The sequence below is a fragment of the Excalfactoria chinensis genome, chromosome 10, assembly GCF_039878825.1.
Source record: "Excalfactoria chinensis isolate bCotChi1 chromosome 10, bCotChi1.hap2, whole genome shotgun sequence".
NCBI classification, from domain to species: domain Eukaryota; kingdom Metazoa; phylum Chordata; class Aves; order Galliformes; family Phasianidae; genus Excalfactoria; species Excalfactoria chinensis.
Genome location: NC_092834.1, coordinates 15,845,129 through 15,863,301, shown reverse-complemented (window position 1 = coordinate 15,863,301; position 18,173 = coordinate 15,845,129). Strand labels below are relative to the sequence as shown.

Below are 18,173 nucleotides of genomic sequence, written 5' to 3'. Positions count from 1 at the left end.
AACTTCTACTCACTGGATTTTTCCTAATCCTTGTAGCACATGGTGCTTCCATGTAATATGAAAAAAATTAGAGAAGGGTTACATAAAATCTTTTGTTAAAGTCTGCCCTATGATCTACTCTGGTCTTTATTTTCTTTGGGACCCCATTATTGTTTTTTCCTGGGTTCTCCACATGAGTTACACATGGAAAGAAGTTCCACAGTAAGAAGCTGAAATAATGAAGCCTCACTGTTTCTGTGTCTTTTGCCCATTGATCTTTTATCTTTCTTTCTGTCAGCAGTGCAGTGAATTCATCTGCTCGTCATCTTCAGCATCCCCATCAAACTTTGTCACCATCTCTAGCCAGGATGGACCTACGTGGAGCCAACAATTACGTGTGTCTGGATTGTCCTGTTCATTGCTACAGTGAGGTACTTATGGCTTTTATATTCATTAGGGGTCTCTCTCTATTGACTGTCTCTCCTCTACGTGCATACCAATTTCTGTGGGTTACCTTACGGGTCAGGTTACAGATGTGTGGCTACAAATCAACCCTGAAATGTGCAATTATTGCTTTTTCATAGTGTTCTTAATAAGATGCAGTGCAACAGAAAGTGAAAGCAATGGATCCAGTACTTTGTGCATTCAGCTGGGACTGCTAAGTTAAAGTAGATCTTTCCAGCTGAATCAGAAAATACAGATAAGCTTCCATGTTTATTCGAGGTTTGCTTCTCTTTCCATTTGGAGAAGGAACCTCAAAGGTAGAATGCGAAAGAGGAAAGGGGCACCACCTACTGGTCACAGAGTGATCCCGGGGAATGAAAATGGCACGAAATCCTACTATCCATCCATTAAAATGTACAGACCCTGCAACTCTTGGCTGACTTGTTTGTATATAAGGAAAGAATTTGTTCTGGAAATGCAGTAATAGGTTGTTCCTCGTGGGCACTGCGGTGGCAGGGAAACTTAGAATGATGTGTGATGCAGCTGAAGGAGGATGGTTCTGCCATTACCAGAAGCACTAATTTGAGGATCTTTTGCCTGTTTGTCTCCTGTGGAAGATTTTGGTTCCTAATCTCCAAAGAGTTTAAATAACGGTAGGCCAAAACCATTCACTCTTTGAAATGGTGTAGTGTTGTGTGCGAGTTCTATGCACAACCGCCTCAAAGGAGACTGAAAATGTTTGTCCTGGCATCAACAGTCACACAGAACTGGCAAAATATTTTATTAGAATAGAATAAAAATAACAGTTTAACTTGTATCTCAAGGTGCATGTTTGGACTGACACTGTGCGATTCAGGGTTTGAGGCGTCCGAGCACCTCTCAGCAGGAGGGGAATCCCATCTTTGGGATGTAGCTGTATTTGTTTGCCAGACTTTTGCTAGCAGCAGAATGTCACCTATCTCACTTGTGCATTCAAACATGAGGACGTGAATGGAAGGAGGGTAAGTGTTGTTTCCATGCATGTTTCCTGCAGCAGTTTAGAAATGTGCTCCTGTTATTTACCATTCCCCATCTGGTCTGTTTCGAAAAAGGTTATATACTAAATAAGGAACTGATGTCCCCAGGAAGGGGAACTTGTTTACATGAATCAGCTGTAAAAAACAGGGGATTCTCCTGCTTTGTGTGTTGTAAGGAAGCTGAGCAGCAAGCTGAAAAAGGAGAAGTACTGAGAGCAAAAGTTTTGTGGGCTCAGGAATGGATTCTGTGAGTTGTTGGGAGATTATTGATAGCCAGGGATTCGGTGTTTCCCACTTGTGATTTCTGTTGTGGCACAAACCTGCTGAGGAGGAGAATGATGCTATGAGAAGATCACAAATGCTTTGTGTTTGGAGAGGAATACGCTGTGCAGAATGTAAGAGAGAAACCCGACTTGTCAGGGTCACTCCTAAGCAGGATCAGCCCTGCTTATTTTCCACGTTCCCAAAAAACCTCCCAGCTTTTAGCAGAACAGAATCAGTCTTTTTAATCTGAGAAAAAGAAAATAAAAGTGCCTGGCCCTAATTTGCAACATTTAATCTTTTGGTGCGTCATGCTTCTTGTCGTGGGAATTCACCGGGAAGAATTCCATGCCTCGAGTTCTGTAATGTAGCAGCTTCATCTGCTAGCAGAATGCTGCCTGTTTCCTCACTTGAAACATTTCTTATCAGTAGGTGAAGTCCAGAGACGAGGACGTGAAGAACTGCAGTCCCTTACATCAACATCCAAATGGAACCAAGGACAACCATGCTGAATATTCAGGTTCTTTATACCCTTTATATTCTATAGTAGAGGATGAAAATGTTGTCTAGCATATGACATAGTTACTTTTTACTGGAAAAAATAATCAAGGGATTTAAAAACACAGAATAGAAAACTTCTGAGAGTTTAGGATTTCTGGATACTTTGAGAACTTCCAATCTGGCAGAACTCAGTTCATACATAGCACAGTCCTTACAAAAACACCACTGCAAACATCAGCTCCAGCCACTGCAGCAACTACACTGACACCAAACCTTTCATGGTGGCTTCCCTTCTCAAGCTAAACAAGTCCAGCTCCCTCCACTTTTCTTCATAAGAGAGATGCTCCAACCGCCGGGAGTCTTTATGACCCCTCTGAACCTGTTCCAAAAGCTCAACATCATTTTCTTTCGTTATTTATTTGATGTTGATGTTTTTATTCGTGAAAATTCAGGCTGTTGATTCCAACTTTAAGTATTACGGGGAATGTGTACTGTGATCTCTTCACTGTGAGCATTAGAGGTTCTTTATTAACCGTGGAAGTTCCCTGCAGTCCAAAGTGGGACGAGTTCAGAGAAACAGAAAAACATGCACAGTTCAGCCTGGAATCATCACACACCTAAAACCTGCAAGCTGCAGGTTCTTTCCTATTGCTGCCTGTGTGCTCTGTAGGTTTTGTGCCATAAATAGTAGCAGCTGGGATGGAATTCAACAGGCCTGTCAATGGGCAGAGGGATGAGGGTTCAGAGTGTGATGGAGCGCTGCACAAAGGTTTGGGCTGCTGGGCAGCAGGGCTCCTTCCATTACAGCTGCAGCCCCAGAGCCGGAGAGCCCCGATGTGAGATTGCTCCCCACGCAAAGCGAGAGCAGGGCTGAAGCTGACCGTAGGCAAGACCACGCTGTGCCAAATACTTCCTAACGTGGTCACACAGCTAACGAGCCCGGTCTCAATACCGTAGGAGGCAGACAGCGGCCAAAGCGGCGGCGGGGCGTGGCACGGCAGCGGTGTGCGCACTGATTTCCCGTTGCAGGGCCGAGCCCTCGTGCCGCAATCCCCGCCAGGCGGCAGCGCACCGCAGCTCGGTCTGCCCCGGCCCCACCGCTCCGCCTGCAGCCGCGGGCGGGGCGGGCACTACAAGTCCCGTGAGGCGGCGCGGCCCGGCCCGGTCGCTCCCTGCGCGGCGGCGGCGGGGAGAGGAGATGCCGGCAGCGGGCTCGGAGGGGGACGAGGGCCCGGCTGGGGAGCAGGCCGGGCCCGGCGCTCCTAAGCTGTGCGGCTACCTGCAGAAGCTGTCGGGGAAGGGCCCTCTGCGCGGCTTCCGCAGCCGCTGGTTCGTCTTCGACCCGCGCCGCTGCTACCTCTACTACTTCAAAGGGCCGCAGGAGGCGCTGCCCCTCGGGCACATCGACATCGCCTCCGCCTGCTTCAGCTACCACCAGCCCGAGGCCGCCGCAGCCGCCGCGGGGGACGAGGCGGCCGCCTTCGAGGTGCACGGACCCGGCGGCGCTGTGGCCGTGCTGAAGGTAGGCCGGGACGGGCGGCCCAGCGCGGGCCCCGCGGCGCTCGGACGGTTCGGGGCTCCCGGGGCCGCTCGGAGCCGCTCGGACGGGCCCCTCCCAGCTCCAGACGGGGCTTCCTGCGCTGCCTTTCGGCGGCTGGTTTCCGGGAGCAGAAACGATACTTGGCAGACGCGGAGTGGATGCGCGGTGCCGGGCGCCCCGAGCGGTGTGTCATTGATTCCTTAACGAGCTTCTCCCCAAGAGCTGTCCTGCAGGGAAGGCCCTGCTCTGCCGGCTGGCTCGGGCGGGATCTGCGGGACAGCGATCCCGAGGGGCGCAGCCGGGCCTTGGCCGGAGCCCTGGGGCTGCCGCTCGCTGCCCGCCGCGTGATTTGAATAGCTGGTGCGTGGCAATAGCCTTCGTGTGTGCTTGGGGAGGAAGGAACAGGAGGGAGGATCTTTCCTGATAGCGGAGGCCGTTATCGTGTGGAGCCCGCCGGCAGCAGACTAAACAGCGGGCAGGCTGACTCGTTCTTGCTCGGGGTCACACGGACACACACACACAGTAAGTGGAGAAGTTCTTCCACTTGATAAGTAGAAATATACGCTCCTGAGAATCCATTACTTGTTGTTGCTCTCCACGCACACACTCGGCTCAAGGAGCAATATCTTCATGTGCTTTCACACGAACTGCTCTCTTTTGCAGCAAGTTCCCCAGGACGTGGTTATAAAGAACCTGAAATGCTGTTAAAATCCAACAGGGGAACTTCCTTTGGGGGGCTGGAAGAGATCTTTCTGATACTCTCATCTAGCAGCAGAGATTTGAACAATGATCGTAGCTGCTGACGCTGCACAATGGGATTGATTGCAGAGTTGTTTTTTTCCCCAAGCTGTAAGCACTTGTGAGCATTTATCACAATCAGGAATCATTGACAGACCGTGCTGAAGAGTAAGTTATCCAACTGGAAAACTAATGTGGTGATCATCATAAGTATAGCTGGTTAAAGCCGAGTGATGCAGTCAGCAGTTCTGCATGTAATCACTTGTAAAAACAACTTGTTTTTTCTTCTATAACCATAATCAAAGTTTTTTGTCACTTTCTGTGAGCCCACCACATCACTCTGGGCATTCGTCTTGCAGAAGTTAAAACAGCAGCCTTGGTTTGGGGGTTGGTTGGTTTGTTCTTTAGCTACTAGTGAGTGATTTCTGTTATTTGTTTTGCTATGGAAATCTCCAAGAAGGCACATAGTGCCACGAGTAACCCGTGTGCAGCAGTGCTGCAGCAGCAGCCCTAGGCACAGGGCTCACAACGACCTCAGCTGTCATGCACAAGCATAAGCAAGAGGAGGTTTCCTTTTTAATGTTTCTTGTGGTACGTTTTAGTCTGGGACATTACTCTGCCCTTCCTTTCCTTGATGGTTTCTTGCTGTACTCTTTGGGAGAGAACTGGTGTGAGTTGAAGCTCTCTGCATTTCCCTTATGGAGACTGAGAAAAGCCAAGGTCGGTTGTGTAACATGCAGAAGTAATTTTGTGTCTTCTACCCCTTATACTGTTTCAACACTTGCCTTGAAGGAGCCAAGTGGTTGCCATTAAAAATGGTATCACATCATAAGCACTTACATAATAAATAAGGAACAAGGGAAAAACACAAGAGATGTTAGGGACCAACTGGCCTTCAGCAGCTGTGTGGTTCACCAGGGCTGAATCCAAAGCCTTAGCTTTGGGGGCTGGAAGTAATTTTCTTCTACCCAGCGTGGTAGATCTTGAGGGCCTATAAAAATACACCGTAGCTAAGTTGGCTAGAAATAGGAATGAATTTGGGACAGGAAAAACAAACCACTGTCTGATCCAGTCCCTGTTGAAAACAAATGTGGTTTCGTTTATGAAGAAAACATTGCACACAGAGCACGAGGGAGAAAATCAAATGAAATGTTGCCTTCGCCCTCTAACTCACATGCCTTATTTTCCTCAGTTTGCTGCTTGTTCAGAATTTCCAGATCTCATGATCTGGTCTTTCTCATTCAGCGTCTTCTCAGCTGAGAAGAGCAGTAAGAAATAAGCAACTGGAATTCCAGATTGCAGTGATGGTGCTGTTCAGGAATGCATTATTTCTTCATAATGCCTCATTTTTTGGTTAATGTAGTGATTTCATCATCTGGATTGCTCAGTCTTTGTGATTTAGTGGGAACTGAGGACAGTGTGATATGCTTGTGGTTTGTTCCTCAGTTTGATAGCAGCCTGACAAAAAACAATCTTGTTCTGTAGCCTTCAGAGCAATTGAAGCAAGTTTTGTTCCTAACCTCATTTGTAAAGTAGTGTCTGTTGTGGCCAACGGCGTTGTTCACTTGCTTCTGAAGCAATGGAACGCTTAGGTGGGGTGATGCTCTGTGTCTGCTCACATGGTTGAATTCTGTGTGGAGAAGGGTGAGTCGGAGGCAATGACACAGACTAATTAAAGAGATAAACCAGCACCCTTCTGGAGATATAGTGGCAAAGTAGTCGATATTCCATGCAGTGCATTTTGGAGCCTAAGTCCTTGAAAGGATCAGAAACTAGATTGAAACTAGAGCAAGTTGGGAGCTTCTACTCCAGTTTGTCAGTAATCTTTAAGGCAGTGGTTAATAACAGAGCGCTTGTGCACCTTTTGTGATGTTAAGAGCTATGGTAGCTTGGTTTAGGAGCTAACCTCATTAGGTCTTAGGTTAGATGTAGCAGGTCCTGCAGCATCCTTCATGCAGTGCGGAGCGGAGGGTTTTAAGTAAACGATAACCATTTTCCATCATTTCCATTGAAAAACAGCCGGAACTGTGTCTCTCTTTAGTTACCTTCCCTTCTGCTGCTGCCACCTGTGAGTTGGCAATGGCAGTTCCTTGTCAGACCCCAGTTCAGATGACAATTCCAGTTCAGATGACAATCTTGTATGTCTGAGGCTTCGTACATCTCTAAGCTGTGAACGCTCTTTATGTTGTTTCAGGACATGTTCTGTTGTGAGGGGATCACCCTGTCAAAACTAATGGGTGTCGTCTTGCAGATACGGATGTGTTGTACGGAGGTGACATTTCCTGCATCCTTCCTGATATTCCATTTATGGTGGTTTTCTTCCTGCAAAAGATGCCTTGAAATGTCACTGGCCTGCTGTGGCTCTGTCTCATTGAAGAGCCACTCAGTAGTTGAGTACAACTGAAGGTTCCTTGCCAGGGCTGGTCGGCGTGGCTCTTGGTTGTACATTCTGCCTCAGATGGTGGCCAGCAGCCAAATACTGAGAGAAGCCATGAAAATGGGGCAGGCGTGGGAGAGTTCCCTTCTCTCACAGGTGAAATGGCTGTGTTCAAGTGTTTGTATGTTTCCCTGTTGTTTGTTTGAGAGGAGGGGAAGAGGGAAACTTGCCTTCCGTGTGATGTTTGGAAAGAAAAAATGTGGTCAATTTCAAACAATGTGATCTTTAAAGACAATTGTATTGAAACAGGAGGCCATCTTAACAGAAGGGTTCTCTTATCATTCTTTAACTTGTAAAGTAAATAATTAAGATACCTGCATAAAACTCAGCCAAAAGTGTTCAAAGGAAGCGGAAATCTCCATCAAAAAGAAAAGGAAGGCCGTGTATTTGGAGGAAGGAAGGTCAAGCAACAAGTGGGCTGCAGCAGCAGGGTGACAGTCCTGGAGAAAATGACTTAAAACAGGGAGGGTGAGACTGAGGGTGCACTGTGGTCCTATTTTACACTGCAGGACTGTGCCTGCTGAGCCCCGTGTGTCAGTGCCATTGCTTAAAAGGGTTTGTATTTTGCTGTCTAACAGAGAATGGGTGTAAATGGGAGTTGGAAAGCAACAGCAAGCCGCAGCTCCAAGGAAATTTGTCTTTACTAAGCAGCATTAGCAAGTGGGTAACGGTACGGGATGTTAGCGGGACTCATTAGGTTGAACTAGTCATGGTCAGAAGTTAATTGTAGGTGTATGTTGTGTTGCCTCATTAGTGATGTTGTGGTAGCGGAGAGAACCACCTACATGTTGCATCCTGTGTTAGTGGAAGCTCTTTGAAGACTCAGTGGTTTGCTTGAGCTCGAGCATGGTAAAACCTAAGTGTGCACTTCTAAAGGAAGTATAGGTTCTCAGCTGTATTGGAAATGGACACTTGCTGCTGGGCAGACCTCCAGAGGAAATCCTTTGGTACTGGAGGTGGAAGGGAAGCACATATGCTTTGCACAGTGCAGCTGGGTGTGTGGGTTGTGTAGGTCCTACTGCGCTGGTCTCCCCAGAAGTGCCCGTGATGGCTGTGTGGGTTGGCTTAGCAGTGTTCTGATTCTCTGGCACTTTCTGACAGGCCTCACAGACCCATTTAAACTGGTCTCTCCCCCTCTCTCCTTTAAGGCAAGTGCTTTTTCCCCCTGTGTACCTGTGAGCAGGCAAGACTAAATAGACTGAAGTTCTGTTCTGGAGTAGGTGTGTGTTGCTTACACCTACATCATACCAACTGAGGGAGGTGAACCTGCAGTGTCCTCATGTGTCGCTGGTTTATTTCACTGCTTGGTTTGTGTTATTTGTGCTTGCTTCAGAGTCCCGTATTTTGTGCTGTGTTGTGCATTTGATCTGCTGAGAAGATCTGCAGCAGCAGCTCCAGGAATTACTATCTTGATTTTCTGACCAGCTTGCTTGAATGGTGCATTGGAGCCATTTACCATGGGATGTGTGGATCTTAAAGTTTGTTTGGGTACAGAAGGCCAAATTATAGAGTAAAAACCTGTCTCTATGATTGCTAGAAGCTAATATTGCAGATTGCTGAAGCCCTGGGGCAGCATCGCTTCTTGTTTGCTGTATTGCTAATGCTCTGTCTTGAAATTAGCTGCTCTGAGTTGAGATGTGATGGTAAATGGATCTTCCGTTTGACTAGACCAAAAGTGTTCTTATATCAGCAATGAAGATGAATCTGTGCCATTTGTGTGCTTTATGCAGCACTTAGGGTATTTCTGTGCAAAGGAAACGGCACCTTCATTCTTTTGCAGCTCTGCCGTCCGTAGGCGTCCTTTTCAGTTGTAATGAACAGAATAGGAAGCTTCTAGAAATGAAGTTTGTCTGAAGCTCAAACAGTCATTTGCCCAGGTAGCGGTTTTTTTTATTAGTAATGCCACCAGGCACTTGGGGAGCAGTTAGGAGAAAGGCCAGCTGAAAGCTAAGCCCTGTGTGTGCTTAGGGCCATAGGATCACCAAGGTTGGAAAAGGCCTCCAAGACCATCCAGTCCAACCATCCACCTCCCACCAGTATTTCCCCGCTATACTGTGTCCCTTACAGGCCTAAGGACTCAGGTGAGTGTCTGTTCACAGTGTTAACTTTGTACTTCTCAACGTGTCATATTACCACTGTGGAGTGTTTGTTCTAGATTGGATGTTGAGTGTATATTTTGTAACAAAAATAACTCCTGATGGAGGCACCTGCAATGCCTGTTTGCCATCATTTAGTTTCTTATTGGTATCTGTAGGTCATGATTTGACACATTTTGACATGACTCCTGCAAATGTGATTCAGACTTTAGCTTAAAGATGTTTGACTTATGTCATTATAGTGGATGTAGGCTTGTAGATTAGATGTTTGTATGTATTATTAATACACCCTCCCTATAGAAGGTGATGATGGTACCATCAGCTAACACAGTGAGTAGGTTTAGTTACAAAATTAGGTGGCATCGCAGCACCTTCTTATGTTGTTGCTTTCTACTGGTTGCAAAGAAAATGAAGTAAGGAGAACAGGAATTTTGCTGTGCATGGGGCTTGTTCTGTGATGTGGGATTGAAGTTGTGTCTGAACAGTGCTTTGTGTGCAAAATGTAGCACTCTGCTGTGTTCCCTATTGCTTGAGTCTGAAACTAGAGGAAAAAAAACATGCTTGCAACTACTATGGGAAGGTGGATTTGGTATGGAAGTCAGGGTACGTGCACAGTGTGTGTTGAGTCCATTAGTGGTTATTTCCTTTAGGTCATCCTGGATTGGGATAATCGTAATTTGCAGACCAGCAGAGATCTGGGTTGCTGCTTTCTGTATTGTGCTTGGAATTAGTGAATTCAGAGACCAGAGAGGGACTGATCTCATTACTGCTCTGCTTCTCTGTGCTGCAGGCTGCAACCCGTCAGGATATGACCTACTGGCTTCAGGAACTTCAGCAGAAGAGGTGGGAATATTGTAACAACCTTGATGCAGCCAAAAGGGACAGTCGGACTTCTCCTACACCAAGTGACTTTTCCAAAGGTCTTGTTGCCAAAGACAGTCCCGGTAGGTGGAAAATCTGAGTGAAAATGATGTGTGTTTCTGTTTGATATCTGTTAATGGACAATAAACAGTGTGGAGGAAAGGTGGAGGGGTAGTGTCAGGAAGTTCTTTGTTATATCTTGTTCTTAAGTAACTACTTAACCTTTGCATGTGTTGGTGCTGCTGAAGTTACTTGGCATAAGTGTAATTTGATGTGTGGTTTTCTCTCTCTTTTGAAACCCCTTGATTTCTTTAAAAATGGATTTTACAGTGGTGTCAAACACATGAAATGTAGCAGTGTGCTGAATGAATTGTTCTGTGCTTTGTCTTCATTGCTGAGACATTTCTGAATTGTTTGATTCCTGGATTGTTACAAAAATGGCTTGCTTGTTTATCTCTGTTACCAATAAATAAGACTGCATTAAGAAATCCTGTTCTTTGCCAAGTTAAGCACATTAGTAAAGCTCTTTGGGGTTTAGATTCTGATTTGAGGTCAGACATACTTCTTCAGCAAAGGTTATGTTTTATTAATTTCAGTGTGCTCAAATAGTCAAAAGAATGTTAAGATGCCTTTGTCCCCTCCCTTCTGTGCTCTCCCATGTCAGATCCCATGAGACTCTGTTGTCCTCTAACCCAGTTTGCTGCTTTCATTTGAGAGCAGTTGCTTGCGACTGCTTGCTCAAGCACAGCTGGCCTGAGGAACTCAGCCTTTTGTTCCCCCGTGCTGATCTAATAGCTGCCCACTGCTTGAGGGGCTGCCCAGCCAGAGAACAGCTTTTTCTCCAGGTTAGCTTTTGGCCTAGCAAAGCTTCCTGAAGTAGTTTACTTCAGGGACAAATGAGAGCTGGGGTTAGCATGGGAGAGTTGGTGGGAATGTGGAGTGGGATGGTTTGAGATCACCTTTCTGGTGGCAGCCCGTTTGATTAGCAGCTTTTCAAACCACGTGCTGCAAAAATACACATATTGCTGCTGCTGCCAGAAATGGTCACACGGTTTTGTTCTTCTGAGCCTTTCTGGTTGTACCAAAAGCCTCTCACTCTGCTAGGCACTTAGTCAGACTTTCTTGCATTGTTTGTGGTGTCTGATGCTGTGCTGAGTTGATTCAAGTCGAAGCTTAGCCAAGAGGGAGGGCTGGGTTTTGTTCTGTTCTGTTTCCAGCTGGATTACTGAATGGAATATGTTTACTATACAGTCAGGTGACTTGCAGAGCTGGTCCAGGGGAGGGAGCAAGGTTTAGCAGCTGAAGATGGAAGTTAGAGTAGCAGAAACTGGAGTGCCCTCTTCTGGGAGCAGATAATTGGATCAGATACATTAGTATGGTTTGACACCACATCTGTTCCTTCTGCTATTTTCCTCAGCATTCCAGTGGTGTGAATGCATCTGATATCTCTACTGCTTGTGTAGATACTGTGCTCATTCCTGCTTTGCTTGGGGTCCAGGAAAAGCAGGTGTAAAAGGCCCATCACTTTGGATCACTGACCTAATGTCTTTCTTTCTTCCAAGCTGTTGGTTGGGCTTTGCTGAATCATAAAGTTAAGCAATTTGTTATAGGACTGTGATGGGTGGTGTGTGTTCACTGTTTGTTGGGCTGGGTTTTCTTGGTGATTTTTTTCAGTGTATTAAATCCACTGCAAGAAATGTCTGGGAATACACGGGCTGGGAAGGCACATCCCTTTTAAGGACAGCTGCAGTTAAGCTGCGTTATGTGTAGTTTCTGACTGCATCCATAGCATCTCATTTTTGAGGACAGATCACAATGATGACTTTAACATCAGTGGAACACTTGAAGTGTTGGGGAGAGTGGAAAAGCCCTGAATGATTCTTCTTGCTTTTTAAACAGGTACTGCAAAGGTTTCCTGTAGTTTTGGGGTCTTTTTAAGGGCCTGATTTCAAGCTGATGGTGAATCTACATGTCTTGTTTAAAAAAAAAAAACAAAACAGCAACAACAAAAACCCTTATTGTGCATTCAGTGACTTCAGTCATTGAATCCAGTACTTCATAGTGGAGCATACAAGTTGGTTTCTTTTGCTTGTGCTTCGGTACAGGTGCTATTGGTGGCATTTTGAATGGGAAGAAGTTTGATTTAAGTCCAAAAATAAAGTTGCTTACCACAGCTTTGTCTATTTTTCTGTTATCTTGTACTGGATTTGTTACCTAGTCTGTAGACCTTCTTAGCAAAGAGCCTGTAGTAATGTTATTAGTTAGTCCTTCTGTACCTTAAGTAACCTTCCAAAGCACAGGTATCAAAGAGTTAAAATTAGCTGTGACTTGAGTTTTCATCTTTCAACTACTGTTATTCTTAAAATACCTGTTAAGACACTCACAAATAGGCATATTGATCTTCCCTTGTTGCTCACTGTAGGAGGTATGGGCATGGGGAATATCAGTCCATGATTTAAAAACAAAGCCCAGCTGCTATGTGTTGTATGTTGGGCTTTTTGGTTGTTTTTCTTTCCTCTTGGCACTGCTCTGCATGTCCTCATAGGCAGGAGATTTTTGGGAAGATGGTTCTTGCTGTGTCCCTTCCTGTTTTGGCTTAAATAATGGAACTAACTCCTTTTTTTCCTTTTGCCTTGCTCCTTGTGTGTTTTTGACAGTATGAAAAGCAGATGAACTTTCTCACCCACTTAAGCTGTTGAGCTCCATCCTTAAACCCTGGGTCACTTTTATTAACGTATTCCTTCAGGGTCACTTTTCTCTACTCCTGTTTAACTGACTTGCTGTGCTGTGATTGGTGAGCTTAATTGATATTTTTCTAATGTACTTTCTGTTTTTCACCAGCTCGAATAATAGAGCAGCCCCTGCTGTTTATGTTAAACTAGTTGCAGGTGTCTGACTGCTTAATGGTGGGTTTTTTTTCATTATTTGAAGACAACTGAAACTAGTCCTGTTCCTCCAGTGTTCGCTGCGTTATGTGGCTTTTAAGAAAAGGAGCTGGGCTTGGAGAATGACCTGGGATGGAAGTCACTTTGAAGATGATGCAGTTTGAATCCCATGCCATGGCTGGTTTGCACCCAGTAGTTCAGGATCTAGACCAGGTTGCCCAGGACCTCATCTAACCTGGCATTGAATGCCTCCAGCAAATAAGATAGCAAATAAGTTAGTTACATGTTCAAGTTAGTTTACATTCATTTCATCTTGCACACTTTATTATGCTCATGATAGCTTACACTGCTTTTGACTGTTTCAGGAAAGAAACATTACAGACATGTGATGTGGTTTTGGATTTCTTCTCCCCCACCCTTAGTGATTCTGTGCTCATAATTCAGTAATGTATTGCTTCTGCTGTTCTTCTACTTACTAAAAGATTTCCTTTTTCTTTTTTTTCTTTTTTTTCTTTCTTTCTCTTTTTTAACAGATTTGAGTATCCTAAGCCAAAATGCTTCAGCAGAGAGAGCCAGAAATATTCTAGCTGTGGAGACGTCTCCAACAGACCTAGTAGGGGAGCAAGCAGCTTCCCAGCCTGCGCCAGTCCAACCAAGTGCCATCAATTTCTCACTTAAACAATGGAGCACTGAACTCAAGTAAGTCGATGACATGGGAGAATGATAGTTGCTTGGCAGAGGAGGTTCCCTTCTGAAATCCTATCAAATTTAAATGAATGTAGTTTGAATTCCTGAGCATGTGGTAGGTTCCTTCTGTACAACAGTAAAACCACATTGTACCTTTTTGCTCTTAAAGAGTTCACTCTTCAGTATCAGTTGTTTTAAGGAAAGCCGTCCTAGTGGTTTTCAGCTCTTCTGCTTGTGACTTCCTTGATTGTTTTTACACTTTGCTTTGCCAACATAGGTGAGCCCTCTGCTTTTACTCAAAGAACATTACAGGGTATTACAGAGCAATTCATAAAGCAGAGCTGTGGCTTTGGTAACTAGACCACATCCCTCTTAAGCTGCCAATAACATTTACTTATCAGTGTTGTGGAGTTAAGCCCTTTTGAAGTTTACCTGTTGAACATGGAGATCTAAAAGGTCATAAAGAGGTGCATTTTTTTTTTTTTTTAATTTTAAGTGACTGTATAAACCACCATTTCAGTCCTACTAAGGATGACCTGTCGCCATCTGACCTGCTTCAGTGTTTCACTTCGTAGTCTTGTGTGGCTGCTTGGGTTTGCACAGACATTTTGCTGTGGTAGACCTTTACATCTGGTCGTAATACAAGGAAAATTCCATGAAGCAATTTGTGCTACGTAGGATAATTTTAAGAGTATGTCTGATATTTTGAAACTTTCTTCTTGATTTTGTTTTTTCTGAATTGCAGATGTTCTTTGAGGAAGTCTAGCTAGAAGGGCAGTGTCAGGGTAAGCTTTTCAGTGTTGCCTGGTTGGTGTGTTGTGCTGTTTCTTTTTAACACAACAGAAAGGCTGTCAGCGGACGTGGGGTTGGGAAGCCCTTTTGTTTGGAGGGAGTTGCTCATCATGGCAGTGGCCCAGCAGATGTTCTAGCACAACATCAAAGAGTTGGCCTTTTTCTGTATGGCTGCAATCCTAACAGTTTGGATATTTCCACGCAGATCTGTGGAAATAAGACTGTAAGGAATTGTCATACACTGAAGCTTTTTCACACTGCATGGTTTGGGTTTGTTGTTTTTTTTTTTGTCCAGTCCCCTGCAGAAGGTGTGTGTATGCTATTGATAGTGACTAGTTTTAACCCCAGTGTTAGAGAATGAACTGAAGCATCTCTAATACAGTCAGTTTCCTACACTGCTAGGAGGATGTATTTAAGTACCCATTGTATGTCTCACTGACAGACTTACCTTTGCTCCTGAGTGCATTTATGATGTGTTTGCTTGAGAAGCTATTGCTGTAGCATTTAAATCCTAACTAGTAATGGGAAGGAGGTGAAGAATATGTCTTTGAGTTAAGCTACACGCACACTTACAGTACCTAAAGCAGAATGTGGTTCTGTTCTTCATTTTAGAAATCTTTTTTCAGGTGCTAATTGGCATACATAATTTCAGGTGTAATTGGCATACACAGACATTCAACTCTGACCTTTTCCATCTTAAAGCTATCACTTTCTTGCATCTCTTGTTGGTGTAGAATTCAGAATTGAAAGTACTGTACTGTAATTACCTCAAGTTGTATCATGATAAAATACGACTTAGAACCAAATGTTTAGAAATACAGAATCAGTAGAAGATCATATGTTTAAGTTGTAGATAGATTATACCTGTCATACTGTGCATAGGAACATAAATGTGTGTTGTTTTATATTTTAAATTCAGTTAGCTTTAATCTAATAGAACGCAATGAAGCTGTGCCAGTTTGGTGCAATAACAATTCTGTGTCAGAGCTTTACTAAATTCAGCTTCAGCTGTGATTATTCTTGGGTCTAACAGCAGTTTTTGAAGGTTTCCTGGAAGTCGTATGACTTTGTTTCTTGTGGTTCCTCAAGCTCCTTCCAAAGGTGGTGTTTGGACACGTTTTATATACAGAAGCTGACCAAGAGCAGAACAGGCACTGTAAGCACTGTTCAAAGAATAGCTGGAGAGATGCCAGCTGGTTATAATTGAAGGTGTCCTGGGTGATATGTTGATCGCTTAATTTGATCTATTGACTGTAAACAATAAAACGGGACTCCTTGCCCCTAGCAGAAATTGTGATCTTTTTTTGCTAAGAAGGCTAGAAGAAAATGAAAGGTGTTGTGTAACTCGATATCTGTCACTTCTTCCAATTTCTGGTTAAAATAATTGTACTGATGACATTCAGAATTACTTTTTGACTTGTACTTGATAGTTAATCAGTTAACCAGGCTGTAGGAATTGGGCACTGCATAACAATTAGCCTGGAGTTCATTTTCAGCCTGGCAGGATATTTGTCATCTGATCGCAGATGGGACTGGATCACAAACTGATCACAGAGGTGCAATGCAGCTTGCTTTCTGCCTATAGCTTGCACAGTAAGAAGAGAGAATGGGGCTGGCAAAGTGAAAGCATCTTTGTGGGCTTCTGACTCGAAGGGCTGTGTATCAAAGGTGGAGATACCAAACATTTCTTTCTGGCTTTTTATCTAAAACACTAGGCTGGTTCACATGGATTGATGTGGAATCCTCTTTAATTGAAGAAAAGCTTGATGATACAGTGCAGTGCTAATACTATGGATCATATATAACTGGGGACTTAAGCATTTCTAACAGCACGATGGCTGTGGGGGAAGATGAGTAGCGGAATCTCATCTTGTTTGTGGAAAAATTGTTCTTTATATAAAATTATTTGTTTGGAATTTAGAGGTTGAATCTGAAATGCTCTTGCAGATGAACTGGCAACGTTCCAGGAAGGAAAAACTGCTAAGGAGACTGTCAGCAGCAGCAGCAGGTCCCTTGGGTGATCCTGAGTTTGATGTTAATACAGAATATGAAGTGATAACGTACATGTATTTCAATTGCATGCTGGTCTGTTTAATAGTTGGCCATTACCCTGAAATTCTGAGCTGAAAGAACCAATCAGTAAAAGAGATGCTGCTTCTAAATCTTTAATTCATCTTTCTTTTTTTCCTCCCTGCCATAACGGGGGTAGAACAGAGGATAATTCAAAGGACCTTTCCAAAATATTAACTTACAGTAAAAAAAATTCTTCTGTTTTGAAGCAGACAGCAGTTGGTAGCAGGTATTATTTCATAGGACGAGCTTTGTTTTCTTTGAGCCTTTATTTGGTTTTGGTTATGTCTCTGGCCTTATTCATCGTTGGCATTGTTTCAACAGCAATGATTGTCTTGAAAAACCACTTTATGAAATGAAATACACAGCAGGGAAATCTTTGCCACTTTTTCTGCTGTGTTTATCATAGGAATTCCATGTCCTCCTTAAGAAAAGGAAATAATGAAAACCGCAGGAGTGTATTTTATACAAGTGAAGAGTGGGAGCTGCTGGATGCAACCCCAAAAGACTTGGAGGACTCCATGGCCCTGGAAGAAAAGAGGAAGCACCTGGCGGAAGGAAATAAAGGTAAACTTGGGAGGAAGGGAGAGGAGCTCATGCTTTCCCTCCTTCCGTGTAGTTCATTGTGATATCTGTGTCTCCAGAAAATAAGTGAAAACTTGTCATTTCTTCACAAACCGTACCCAAATACCCTGTGAAGTATTTTATAAATAACTTTGGGATGATGTATTTGGGAGTTTCCAGCCATTCAGATAGAACAGAACACAGAAGAGCTCTTGTTTCCCCTTGTTTCAGGCTCCTTGAACATTACCTTCTCTGCTTCTGTCACTTGGGGTGGAGAATTGCAGGATGAAGGGAAAAGCCTTTGGCTACCTGTTTCTGTCACCCACTGAAGTAGAATGACTTTCAGACTCTAACACACACTTATGATAGTGACCCCCTGATGAAGTAGAGAAAAGGGGCATAGATGCACTGGTAGCTTATGTATATTGCAACTGGTTCTTGCATGTCACCAGCGTTTGGAGTCATGTTATGAAGAACAGTGTGCTGTAATTACTTCTAAGCAGATCATGATTTAAGTTTACTTTGCTTCAGTTGGGGGAGCCTTTTATCTTCTGTAATGAAGCAAAGCTCTGTCCATGTTTTCTTCCACAAGTGTGCATTTGAGTGAAATTGTTCTGAGGGGGCTGGGAGAGTTTGAGCTATAACTTCTTCCTACTGAGCAACTCGGAATGCAGTTTAACACTGTTGTATTGAGCTATTGAAATGTTAAGAGTCTGATCTCAATGAACATATTTTTAAAGGAAATTTGAGTGCTTAGGAATGCCTTTTAATTAAGTGAACTGAACTAGAAGGAATTCTTTGTGCAGGACTGACTAGTTCAGCTTTCCCGTTTGATTTTGGCCGCATTCCACAAAAAACGAGACGCCCGCTGAAAGACATGATTGGATCAAGCAAAAACAGGAACAGCAGCGACTCATCTCCAACAGAGTGGTATTCTGGTAATGGCAACAAACTAGTCTCTGAGCTGCAATTGAAGTACCAGAGCCAGCAAGAAGAGTTGGAAAAGCTGAAGAAAGACCTTCTGAGCCAAAAGGTAATTAAGCTTTCAGACAGAGTGCTCAGATGCAGATGATTCTGGCTGGTAATTGTTAGTTTACCCTTTGTCGCCATCTAAATACATAAAGAGCTAGTTGGTTGTTAGAAAATAATGGTGCTAAATGAATCTTTGTTTACAGAAAGCCCTAAACAAGGACCAGATTTTACATCAGTTGAAGATTAGATCTCTGGACAAATCTGTCATGTGTACCATGCTCACTAACTTGTTTTATTTATGTCTCTTCCTCTCTGAAGCTAGTTTTAGCA

The 18,173-nt window shown here is 44.0% G+C and overlaps 1 protein-coding gene across 4 annotated transcripts in view; it reads left to right on the top strand.

Moving 5' to 3' along the window:
- Positions 1-223: 223 nt before the first annotated feature.
- TBC1D2B (TBC1 domain family member 2B) overlaps positions 224-18,173 on the top strand; it is a 32,955-nt gene continuing 15,005 nt past the window's right edge. The window contains exons 1-6 of one of the 4 annotated variants that reach the window (XM_072345670.1): positions 224-410; positions 2,130-2,220; positions 9,803-9,956; positions 13,292-13,457; positions 16,717-16,874; positions 17,678-17,904. In XM_072345670.1, coding sequence (XP_072201771.1) covers positions 2,188-2,220; positions 9,803-9,956; positions 13,292-13,457; positions 16,717-16,874; positions 17,678-17,904 — 738 coding nt within the window. In that variant the 5' untranslated portion in view covers positions 224-410; positions 2,130-2,187. Of the gene's footprint in view, positions 411-2,129; positions 2,221-3,228; positions 3,724-9,802; positions 9,957-13,291; positions 13,458-16,716; positions 16,875-17,677; positions 17,905-18,173 lie in introns of those variants that run through there. The other 3 variants (XM_072345669.1, XM_072345668.1, XM_072345667.1) reach the window with 3 other exon arrangements.